This window comes from Lutra lutra, chromosome 3 (genome assembly GCF_902655055.1).
Source record: "Lutra lutra chromosome 3, mLutLut1.2, whole genome shotgun sequence".
Taxonomy (NCBI): domain Eukaryota; kingdom Metazoa; phylum Chordata; class Mammalia; order Carnivora; family Mustelidae; genus Lutra; species Lutra lutra.
This window is the reverse complement of record NC_062280.1, coordinates 69,134,271-69,146,799: the sequence shown is the minus strand read 5'-3', so window position 1 is coordinate 69,146,799 and position 12,529 is coordinate 69,134,271. Positions and strand designations below refer to the sequence as shown.

At 52.6% G+C, this 12,529-nt stretch overlaps 1 protein-coding gene and 1 non-coding gene across 2 annotated transcripts; both read left to right on the top strand.

The window, feature by feature from the left end:
- Nucleotides 1–338: 338 nt before the first annotated feature.
- On the top strand, nucleotides 339–442 carry LOC125096548 (U6 spliceosomal RNA). The gene has a single exon (XR_007126231.1). It is a non-coding gene; the product is annotated as a U6 spliceosomal RNA (small nuclear RNA).
- Nucleotides 443–8,767: 8,325 nt separating this feature from the next.
- On the top strand, nucleotides 8,768–12,163 carry DLX2 (distal-less homeobox 2). The gene is made up of 3 exons (XM_047722623.1): nucleotides 8,768–9,509; nucleotides 9,990–10,174; nucleotides 10,667–12,163. Exons 1-3 carry the CDS (start codon nucleotides 9,116–9,118, stop codon nucleotides 11,078–11,080), a joined length of 993 nt encoding a protein of 330 aa, XP_047578579.1. The 5' UTR covers nucleotides 8,768–9,115; the 3' UTR covers nucleotides 11,081–12,163.
- Nucleotides 12,164–12,529: the final 366 nt, after the last annotated feature.

Sequence of the window (12,529 nt, the reverse complement as noted above, 5' to 3'; positions counted from 1 at the left end):
AATTTCTTGCATAAAAGATTGGAATCAATAAAACTGCATGGTTGCAAAAAGTTCACATTTTATGTGAACTGTGCCATAACTCTAAGTAGACTCTGAAAACTTAAGGATATATACTGTAGTCCCACAGCAACTATTTGAAACAAAACTACAAAGAAAAATAACTAAAAGCCAATGTAAAAAATAAAATGGACTTCTCAGAAATACCCAGTTGACTTACTAAAAAACAGTGAGGGGTGCCTGGCTGGCATAGTCAGTAGAGTATGCAACTCTTGATTTCAGGGTCATGAATTCAAGTTCCACATTGGGTATAGAACTTACTTTAAAAAAAAAAAAAAGTGGTGCTTTGGCAGCACATATACTAAAAATTGGAATGATACAGAGAAGATTAGCATGGCCCCTGCACAAGGATGACACGCAAATTCGTGAAACGGTTCATATTTTTTCAGACCTGTACCCCTGGTGCAAATAATACATTACATGTTAATAAAAATATTTTTTAAATTTAAAAAATGAAGGGGCACCTGGGTGGCTCAGTGGGTTAAGCCTCTGCCTTCGGCTCAGGTCATGATCCCAGGGTCCTGGGATCGAGCCCTGCATCGGGCTCTACTGCTCAGCAGGGAGCTTGCTTCCCTCTCTCTCTGTTTGCCTCTCTGCCTACTTATGATCTCTATCAAATAAGTAAATAAAATCTTAAAAAGAAAAAGACACAACAGTTGAGGCCATGAAGTCTAGTTGACACTTCCTTCACAAGATGTCTCCCTCCGTAGAATGTGTCTGGGTTTTGGTATTCATGCTTTAATGAAGTTCTGTTTTGTATTATTTCATAAACAAACAGCACCTTCCTTATACTAATATGTACAATGTGTTGGCTCCACTTTGAATTGGGATGATGTAGAGGAAGACCACAAATGACCACTGGGTGTCATCAAAGTCTTATACAAGGCAACAGGCTTGGTTGGCATGGCTCCTTAGTGGTCTACCTTTTCTGGAAGGGGTAGATAAATGCTTGGCTCTAAATGGAACCAAAGCACATTATCAATCTAGAACTTAAGTATGTGGTAACATGGGCCAGGGGAACACAGCTGAGGACTGGAAAATAAGAGAAAAATAACATCTTGAAATCATCCAAAATAACATCTCCAAGTCCTTTCACTTGTATTTGCATACTTTCTTCAAAGTATTAGGACAACTATTCGGGCCCTGTTAGTGGGAAACCTACTGTTTTGTTTTAATTTTAAATTACTTCATTATTAGTACTTCTAGCCTTTGTATTGTCTTCACTGTGGCTCATCCCATTAGTTTAGGTACTGGTACAGACTACAGTAGGAAGTGGGCTTATCACCTCATGACAACTCTAAGCGTAATAAGCCTGTGCCCCAAGGCAAGAGTGACACTGACATGGAAGGGAGGGCCCCACGTGGCAGGCTGCAAACCTTGTAACCTGTCACCTTTTAAAGGAAATACATATGATTTGGGCTTAGACCTGCCAGAACCTCACTAACGATCATTTTAAGACTTGTGTTCCTGGGGCTCCTGGGTGGCTCAGTGGGTTGAAGCCTCTGCCTTTGGCTCAGGTCATGATCTCAGGGTCCTGGGATCGAGCCCCGCATTGGGCTCTCTGCTCAGCAGGGAGCCTGCTTCCCCCTCTCTCTCTGCCTGCCTCTCTGCCTATTTGTGATCTCTGTCAAATAAATAAATAAATTCTTAAAAAAAAAAAAAAAAAAGACTTGTGTTCCTAATGATAACCACCAGCTGTGCTAACCTATTTCTATCCATGGACTGAATGCACTTAGGAATCAAATCGTTTGAGTTCTATGCTCACCTCCCAATACAAGGTCTAGTTTTCACAGACAAAAGGTATTCTGGATTTTTTTTTCTATACTTTGCTGACAAAGTCATTACCCTGACTCCAAGGTCGTATTAGTTATAGTAGTTAAGCTTATATATCTCCAATGTGATGATGCAAGGCCATGATAAAATTCACTGGAGCCCCATGTTAATCACTCTATTAGGTGACTCCAAAGAAAATGTTTTTTAAAAAGTAGATCCCCAAAATTCAGTCGCTTAAAATATCAGAAGTTTATCTCTTGGTCAGATAACCTTCCAAGACAAATGTCGGAGAGTCCCCTAAGTGATTCCCCTAGGGCCATGTCATCTGCATAGTTGGGGCTGGTGTTAGCCAGCTAATGGGTGAAAAGAGAAGGGAGGAGTCTCAATGCTGTGCTAATGTTCCATCCTAGGAGGGGCAGACATGACTTCCGCTCAAGATCCATTCATTGCCTAGAACTAAATCACATCATTATTCCTAACTGCAACGGAAGCTGGGAAATGATGGTCTAGCTGTGTTCTCCCAAAAATCAGATTTTTGAGGCAGCACTTGGTCCACAAGTACCCATTACTAGTCCAAATCATGAAGTTTTACTCTGATTAAACATTAAATTGAGGCACGGAGCAGTAAATTTTCCCAAGGTCATACAGCTAACAAATGGTCAAGTTAGGGGCACCTGAGTGGCTCAGTGAGTTAAGCCTCTGCCTTCTGCTTGGGTCATGATCTCCTGAGATGGAGCCCTCCTGAGATGGAGCCCCGCATCTCATCTCACCATCTCACCCGGCTCTCTGCACAGTGGGGAGTCTGCTTCCCCCTCTCTCTCTCTCTACCTACCTCTCTGCCTACTTGTGATCTATCTCTCTGTCAAATAAATAAATAAAATCTTTTTTTTTAAGTGGCCAAGTTCGGATTTAAGCCCAGAAGTCTCTACTTTTCACCACTCTACTATATTTCTAATACCGTTTGATTCTCTAACAACCACTCTGTATTACTTTGTAATTTTTTAACAATAATAATTTTTTTTAATTAAAAAAGGATGCAAGAAGCCAGGGATAGCTACCAGAGGGACGATTTCCTATGACTAATTTGCAGGCCTCCTCCCCACCCCCCACCCCCTCTGCATTTTCAGAGAGGTGAGCAGAAACAGCCTGGGTATGCCACACAGTGAAACTACCAAAGACTTCACAGACTGGTACTCTGCCCAGCAGACTGCAAAAGGGTAGGGCAATGCTGCATGGGTTAGAAGCTGCTTTAGAACCTTTCCTACATTCAGCGCTGCAGGCAGCCTCTCCAGCGACTGACCTCTTTCCAAAGCACCTGGACCAAGCACTGCCACCCCCTGGAGGCCCACATCCAGGTCCCCAGCCCTGCTCTAGTTCCCTGGAGCCTGGAGGCTCTCAGCTCCTGATGAATTTCTCTCACTGGAGAAGAAAGTGGGCAAACACCCTTGCCTTGGCCTCTTAACATATGTGGAGCCCAGGTCAGAGAATGCGGAATTCTCCAGGTAAATGAGGCAGCAACGTGTAATGGTGTGTTCCCAGGCAGTAATCCCATGAGAGAGGTACTGTTGTTGTTACTACCAGCGTTCTAAAGATGCAAACAATGAAGCACAGAAAAAATTAAGTCCTTCTCCAAAGACCAGACAGAAACCAGTGGTTCAGCTCAGTGGAATCTGGCTCCTATTCCATGTGTGAACACATCCTCTTTGCAACCCCATGAACTGGCACAACTCTAGTGGGTGAAGAAGCAGCGTGGGGCGGGGTTGCGGGAGGGGGAGGGAGAGGAGAGAAAGGAGTCCCTGTACCCAAAAGGTACTCGGGAGTTTCAAAGGGTTCTTTACAAGCTCTCCCCGTTTGGTGGAATGTGTGTGGATACGAGCGTGCCCACGCGCAAGTTTTAACCACTGAATAGACAAAGTAAAAGGGACTTGACTAGAATCTAAGACCTGGAAGGCAGAAGGCAAAATGGGTTCTGAAAGTTCCAGAAGCGAGCGGTAACGGAGAACCCAGCGCTGTGAGCCTCCGGTGGTGAGGTTTAACCCTCCTCCGCTCTTCTGGGAGGAGCTGCGGTTTCAACCTGACAGCCTGGAGCCCCAGGCAGAGGACAGGAGGTTCCCGCACGACAGCAGCGCTGCCCTCCCGGCTCCGGCGCGCAGCCCGCAGCGCCCTGCACCTCCGCCGGCTGGCGCCCAAAAGCTCCCGGAGGCGGTTGGGTGGTGCAGCCAGTGCGGGGAGCTGAGGCTGGGATTTGGGGCGGGGAAGATCGGGGGCGGTTTTCTTTCAGGTCCGAGGACGAAGCTTGCGATCCATGTGCACACCTCCCTGCTCCTTACGCAATTTGAGTGCTGCTCCAGGCGCAAAGTACTCCTCCCAGCGGTCTCTGGTGTCTTTCGGAGTGGGGTGGGGAATGTAACTTACTCCATCGGCGTTCGTGGCCTTCGCCACCTGCACACCGAAATCTGGCAGCTTGTAGCCATCGAAGAATTGTTGCGTTTCCCTGGCGCACTGCTACTTGCCCCCTGAGCTCTTGGTAACCAGGTTGTGAGCCCAGACTCAATGGTGAGGCTTAGCGCCTCAGAGGCTCGACCCATGCTGGGTACCCTCGAGGGCCAGGAACCCTAGCTTTTGTTCTCCTTAACCACTGAGTTGTCTATAAAGTGAAAAGGGACTGGGGGGCGGGAGCGGGAAGGGAGTCAGCAAGACCTAGAAGGCGGAAGGCTAAATTGGATCCGAAAATTCTAGAAGCATGCTGAACTACACATTCAGCGCTACAACGTCCCTCCGAAAGGTCATGGATGTGAACGTGAAGTATCGACTTATTCGTGTTCAAGTCCTTTTGGTTTACTCACACTAGCAGATAGAAAGGTAATCCGTGGCGGAAACAGCAGGGTCTCGCGCTGGGGAGCCGGGCCGGAAGCGCACGCCTCAGGGCCTCTCCATTGACCTTGAATCTGTTGCGGGATTTTCCCAGGGTTGCCCTGCCATCCCCCCACTCAGTGCCTGCGCTCCTGCTGGTATCTGAAAGACCACTCTCCTTCCAGTCTGCTCCTGGGGTCGGAGGGGTGCGTTCTGGACTGTCCGTGCCCCCTTTTCAGCTGCCGCATTGCACTCTGCTGGAAGAACCTGGCTCGGAAGAGGTGGGGGTAGTACCGCCTTTCCCCCATGAGCCCCAGGCCAAAAACCCAGCGAGAAGCTGCAGCAACCTTGCCTCTGTGGCCCAGACCTCAGTTTGAATGACGAGTCTGCTGGGTGTCTCCCAAAGGTTTTCTCGAGGTCCCCACATCAGCAGTGGGTGTGTTTCCATTATGCACTTTCAGCGAGTTTACACAAGAAAAAAAGTGGGCTCCTAGTACGCAGACCCGGGAGTCAGATATCTCATCTGCCTAGCGGTCAAAGGGACTGGGAGGAGCTGACCGCACCCCAAAACCCTGGAGGCTCCATTAGGAATGAGGTGGGAGGCAGTTGTGGACACTAGCAATGCAAAAGGATTGGGCAAGCGTTGTCCCCTAGAAGATACAATAGCCAATGAAGAAAGGACGAGAGCAGGCCAGTATGGTCCCGGAAAGATGGAGAGGGCAGGCTCCCATAAACTCCCAACCTCTCCCAAGGTCTTTGAATTCTAGAACGAACCCAAAATATTTCCTAGAACTTCTAGAGGGATAAAACCACAAAAGAGGGGGGTGGGGGCGGGGGGGCTGCGCCTGGGTGGCTCAGTGGGTTAAGCCTCTGCCTTCTGCTCAGGTCATGATCCCAGGGTCCTGGGCTCTCTGCTCAGCAGGGAGCCTGCTTCCTCCTCTCTCTGCTTGCCTCTCTGCCTACTTGTGATCTCTCTGTCAAATAAACAAAATCTTTAAAAAAAAAAAAAAAGTATGCCTCTAGGACCAATGGCCTGGAAACCCATGTCCCAGGGACCCTCTATGGGAAAGTGCAAAGTGGGGGACAAGGAGCAGTCCCATAGTGCATCTGACACTCCCCCCACCAGGAGACTAGGCAAATTCGAATGAGCCTATCCCTTGTGCCAAGAGGGCACCACATGCTCCCATCAGTGGGCATCTTCTCCCCCACAGGACCCCTCAGTGTAATGGAGGACGCCCAGGGTAGAGGTGGTGGTGCATCGGGCCAGTGAAGCCCAGGCCAGCAGTAGGTCAGGAGCTGAAAACAAGGCATGGAAGACCTGTTCTCCAGCTGTTCACCAAGGCTCGGAGTAAGTACCCTGCTATATGCTCTACAACGACAGAGAGAGGAGGATTACCTGACTCAAAGAATGTCATTTCTACCCTGGACCTTCAGTGTCCCTCTGTGCCATGGGAACAATGATTCCATCCATGTCTGACAAGAGTTACCTCAAGGCTTCTCTGGGAGGACACAGTGGGACTCTGTGACCACATAAAGTGCCGCAGCCAGAGATGATGGGCAGAGTATTCAAAGCAAGAATGTCTTGGCGATGGGACTGGAGTGTAGGAGGCCAGAGCAGAAACCCTGAGCTCCCCTACTACCCGCAATCTTCTCTAGTTCCCTGGAGACTCCCCAGGCCAATGGAGAAAACCAAAAGTAGAAAAGGGGAAGGAGAGTGCTCTGAGGCTGAGGAAGGAGTGTGGCCACATAGTGGTGTTCCCCTAAACTCAGTGTAAGTGCCCCCTCTACCCTTCTCAGATCGCTGTGGAGGGAGATGTCCCTCTGCTCTGAACTGTAGACAAATGTGTCCCATTCTCTAGGATACGGTCTGTCTCCCTGACTTTAGACCAAAATGAGGAAATCACTAGGATATTATGATTTGGTGACCAGATCATATGGCCAAACCCAGTTTTGTGTCTGGATTATCAGATTTAATATTTCAAGTCTTTATTTTATTCTCCAAATGCAGTTGTAAGTTCGGCCTGTCTGGTTCCCTCACTCTTGCTCTCTCTCCTGGCTCATTGCCTCTGATCTTTTCTCCCACATACACATACAGCCCCCTTGTTTTCCAGTTAAAGAGAAACTGGAGTCATATTTCCTTCCAGGAAGATGCCATTTTCCAGATCTCAGCTGACCTAGACTTTAGGTTATTAATGGAGGTTCTCATAGATAACATAATACAACAAATTTGCCACCATGAAAAAGCCCAGAGGACATGCTTAGAGTGGGAACAAAGGAGCAGAGAGAAGGCAAAACTAGGGCAATTGTCTCTTTTATATTTCATTTTCAGAGGAGAAAATTTTTATATCAGGCCAAAGCAGCTACCACTGTGCTGACAAAAAGACTTGGAATTTGGAGTTAAGACACCAAAAGGCAATACTGGTTAAATATCTAGAGTTTAGTTTTGTAACTAGGGTCCACAAAACAGCAGGCTGAGTCCAGCCGTTATACAAGGCTGTCCCTCCGTGGTGAGCCCCACTTCCCAAAGCATTTCTAAGGAGTTCACCAGGCTCCATAAAGGGGCCTTCCTCAACCAAAAGGCAGGCTGGGAACTAAATCCTGGCAGATTTGAAGGTGGATTACCTTCCTCATTATTCCGCAGAGAGTGAACTGTGTGGATGCTGGAGTTTTAATTACACACTTGCTTTTTCGGGGGAAGAAGACCAAGATCATATTTTTCAAAGTATCAACTTGTTTTCCATTAGGCAGTTGTTGAAACAAGTTCTTTCAGCGACATGTTATGTCTTTAGGAAGGGGTGCTTCAGATGGCGCGCACTAGCACAATTTTGTGGCTTTTAATTACTATTTTGTTCTTTTGGGGGGTTTCAGAGACTGGCGCCTCAGCGTGATTAGACCGTCTAGTGGGCCCGCTGCAACCAGGCACACCCCCAGCAGGTGGCGCCACAAGGCCAGCACTGCCGCGGGAACTGCGGACTTCGCGAGTCCAGTAAAGGTGAGCGTCCCGCAACTCCCGGCCACGGTCCCCAGCCAGCAGGAAACACTGCTATGGGGAAAGTCGCCACTTCAGATTTAAGAGGAAATTGCAATGATAGGAAGAAACAGGGTCCTAACTGAATGAACTGTAAAATAGGGTTAAGTGCTTGAGAAAAAAACTTTTTCTATTTGTTTCTGTAAATTCACCCAGACTTGTAGTATCGAGACGCCTCTCCCCCTTAAGAATTATCCTTTGTCGTAAATATATAGAATTTAGAATCAGAACGAACTTTGAAAGCCGTCTGGTCAATCTGGTCTAGCATTCCAACCTAGAGAGGAAATTCCCGGGGTCGCTTTGTGCCAGTCAGTTCACCATCAAATCTACATAATTGCTCGAAGTCTCGTCCTATCAGGTAAGTACGAGGGAAAATGGTTTCAAATATATTGTTAGTGATAATATTTTTGAATTTATATAGCTTTTCACGGAAGCAACAAGAAAATAATCGTTCAAACATTATCTCATTAATTATCTAATATTCCTGCGGGTCGGTTAGCAAGTATGTGGAATTTAGGGATTATTATACGTGGTTTATGGATCATTTAAATCAATTGACTTCAAGCGCCGAGTGACTGACAAGGGTAACCGCCAGACGCTTCGAGGAAAAGCGGAGCCAGACCTGGCTCCACTCTCGGCGCCGCTTTGATCCGTGTTTGAGCGCGGACCTCGGACAGGAGGACACGAATCGCGGGAACTGGTGGGCGCTTGTGCACAGAACGGGATGGGAGACGCCCTGTCCCTCCCCTGAGCCGGTCCCCGTCCTCACGCCTCCCGTCCTGCGGCTGCCGGCCCCCCTGACTCCCCACCGCGCCCCTTCCCCAATCCCTCGCCTCGCTGCTCCCATTCAGCCGCGGCCTGTCTGCGCCCGCAACCGCAGCCGCCGCAGCGCCCGCCCCGTGACACCAGCCCCCCGCCGGGCTTACCCCGGCGCCCCGAGCCTCGCGGCCCGGCGCTTGGGATTGGCTGTTGCTAGGTGACGTCCCGGCGCTCACGTGACGACTGTTAAATGCCCACCCTGCCCGAACCCGCCCCGCAGACAATCGTAAGGCCGCTCTGGGCTGCTCACCTGCTCCCGCCTCCCGGAGCCCCGGCCTGGCCCCGCCAACCCTGCCCCCTCCGCCGCCCGCCCCCCGCCCGAGCCGGCGCTGGGCAAGAAGCCGAGCGGGTTAGAGAGGCGGAGAGAGGATGCGGCCGTCGGCAGCTGTCCCGAGCAGTGCACGGTGATCGCCTCCCCCGGAGGAGGAGTTGCCCAGACCGTTGCCACATTTCTTGTTTTCCTCCCCACCCTCCCTCACCCCCCGTAATTACATTGGCTGCAGGAGGGGACAGGGAGAGACGGAGGAGGCGCCTCGCTTCCCCGCTCGCGCCCGCCACCCCTGCTCCTTCCCGTCCCGGGCCAGGATGACTGGAGTCTTTGACAGTCTGGTGGCTGATATGCACTCGACCCAGATCACGGCCTCCAGCACGTACCACCAGCACCAGCAGCCCCCAAGCGGCGGCGGCGCTGGCCCCGGCGGCAGCAACGGCAGCAGCCTCCACAAGCCCCAGGAGTCGCCCACACTGCCGGTATCCACAGCTACCGATAGCAGCTACTACACCAACCAGCAGCACCCGGCGGGCGGCGGCGGCAGTGGGGGCTCGCCCTACGCGCACATGGGCTCCTACCAGTACCACGCCGGCGGCCTCAACAACGTCCCTTATTCCGCCAAGAGCGGCTACGACCTGGGCTACACCGCCGCCTACACCTCCTACGCACCCTACGGGACCAGTTCTTCCCCGGCCAACAATGAACCTGGTATGCACAACGCTGGCGTCAAGGGTGACAAGTCAGTCTAGTTCCTGGGATGGGTGGGAGAAAATTGTTTGGGGCGGGGATCCATCCGGAACCCTTGCCGTTTACTCTGCCTGCTCCCTCCCTAACCGCCCTGCGCCTTTTACCTTTCTCAACCGCCAGTCTGCCGAGGGTCACTGGGTAGGTCCCTCGGGGCTCGGCTGGTGGGACCGGGTGGCCTTAGGGGGCCGAGTGGGCGCGCGGTGCATGCTTCATGGCAACTCATTTCCTTACCACCTGCTCCTTCTTTCTCTCCGATTGGCTCCTTCTTCCCCTTCCTGGAGAACCCAGCTCCCAGGTTCCACGGCGGCGCGAGTCCGCACTTAGCGAAGTGGAGTCAGAGCTCCCCGGCTCTGGCCAAGTCCTAGGCCAGGCGCTTATGCCCAGCGGGAAGTCTTTGGGGCTCCCGGGTTGTGCTGTTCTCACGGTTGCGTTGCGTTGCAGAGAAAGAGGACCTCGAGCCTGAAATTCGGATAGTGAATGGGAAGCCAAAGAAAGTCCGGAAACCCCGCACCATCTACTCCAGTTTCCAGCTGGCGGCTCTTCAGAGGCGTTTCCAAAAGACTCAGTACCTGGCACTCCCCGAGCGAGCGGAGCTGGCGGCGTCTCTGGGCCTCACCCAGACTCAGGTAAGGGCTCCCGGCCTGGAGCGGAACGAGGAGCGCGCGGGCCTGGGGTGGCTGGGAAGCAGGCGGGGTCAGCACAACGTTTTAAAAAAGTGTTTCTAAAGTAATTTTAAAGATTACGAGGCCCGTGCTTTGGGCGGCCTAAACTTCTACTCCTGAAGCTGAAATCCCCCCGGGGGGGCGTGGGGGCGCCGCGTGTGAGAAAACGAAAGGACCGGGTGGGCAGAAAGCCGCTTTCGCAGTCTTACCGCGCGGTACTGATTAAGCGGGTAAAATCTTTGGTCCTCCTGACCCTTCCCCGCTGTCACCACCACCACGGTGCACCAGCTGTCTCCGATTTTCTGAGATTGCCTCCCAATAGAGTGGGAGCCATCCCAGCCTCCGAGGCCTCGGCACGTGATCCGCTCACCTGCCCCGCGTGCTTTCCACGCTCCTCCCCTCCCCTGCCCCAGATCCAGGTTCTTCCACTAACGCTCGGGTCCCTTTTCCACAAAGGTCAAAATCTGGTTCCAGAACCGCCGGTCCAAGTTCAAGAAGATGTGGAAAAGCGGGGAGATCCCTACGGAACAGCACCCTGGGGCCAGCACCTCGCCACCTTGTGCTTCGCCGCCCGTGTCGGCGCCGGCCTCCTGGGACTTCAGCGCGCCGCCCCGGATGGGGAGCGGTGGCGGCCCCGGCAGCGGCGGCAGCGGCGCGGGCAGCTCGGGCTCCAGCCCGAGCAGCGCGGCCTCGGCCTTCCTGGGAAACTACCCGTGGTACCACCAGGCCTCGGGCCCTGCCTCACACCTGCAGGCCGCCGCGCCCCTGCTGCACCCAACGCAGACCCCGCAGCCGCACCATCACCACCACCACCACCATCACCACCACGGCGGCGGGGGCGCCCCGGTGAGCGCGGGGACGATTTTCTAACCCGAGGGACACTACGCAGGAGACTGAGAGAGCAGAGATCGGTGATCTTTAGTGCTCGCCCGGAGAGCCGGAGGGTCCCTCCAGCTGGCCCGCGGACGCCTCCCACCCTCTGTGAGGAGAGGCCTGGGAGGGCCCGCCACGGGCCCTGCTCCCTCTCGCTGCCACTGAGCGGCGGGGAACTGGAAGGTTCTTCGAGGCCCCCGGCAGGGCCGCCCGCCTTGGCCGCCTTTCCAACCTGAGCTCCGCCTCAGACAAGCCTCTCCTCCCCTCCGCGACCCAAGAGGCAGTCGGGCGCCTTCCTTGCCGCGGGCCACGAGCTGAGTCCGGGGGGAGGGACGCCTCCCCCGCCCGCGAAGCTTCCAGGGTGCTCTGAGGCTCCTTTCTCGGTGCCGGGCCCCCAGGCCCAGCTCCAGCGCTGGCCTGATTGACCTCCCCGGCCTGCGTGCCCTCCCCACTCGCCCCGATGACCTGGGCGGCCCGCCGTTTTTTTCTGCCCTGCTGTCCCAAGTACCTTGGAGCCCCCCTCTGCCCTGCCTTAGATCCCGCCCCCTCCCCCAGGAACGCTCCCTTAGCTCTTTCCTCATCCATCACCTTTGGAGTTTTTTTATTTTTATTTTTTTAAAAGTTTAGGTGCCTTTGCGGATGACCTCATTTTGATGTTGGGGAAAAAATGATTTTTTAATATGTGGACACTGCAAAAAATGTGTTTAAATTATCTTTTTTAAAACCTATTCAGGATTGTTAGGCTGGACTTCGACATAGAGTTTGTAAATAAAGGTGTCTGTGCAGATTTTCCCACTGATTTATTTGTATAAAAATACTCGTCTTTTCAGACATTTTTGTAACCCCCCCCCTTGTGAAAACTGCGGTTTAGCAGTGACCTCAGCAACCCCTCCATTTTATTTTTCCCTTTGAAAATTTTCTCAGTTTAACTAAGCTACTGATTGGGTTTTATTTTATCTTATCCTAAAGTCTTTGTTCTTGAAAGATATTTTGGGGTTATTTATTATGAAAACAACATGCTCTTAATGTTGATTTTACAATATGAAGAGATTATTTAAATAAATTATTGTTTTCATTGGATGTGTGCGCTTTTTCCTTGGTGTCATGACCTGGAGCCTCGAGCCCCCTGCACGGGCGGGGAACCTGGCCGGCCGAGAAAGTGACGTTTCCATCTTTCAGGGGCTTCGAGAGCAGTGAGGCAAGGCGAGAACAGGCGCGCTTGGCATGGGCCTCCCCGAAATGTTCACTCTCTGCGGGCACTCGAGTCTTGGCGCGGGGTTTGCCCTCTCGAGGCGCGGTGAGTCACCCTGCGCCCCGGCGGCTGCAGCCTCCGCCCGCCGGGCCCCTCCAGAGCCGGCGCCACTGCCCGGCTCCTGGGCGGTCTCTGCCGCCCCCGCACTGGTGGTGCAGGCAGTGCAGAGCTTCCGAGCCGCCGCGGGGGACCTG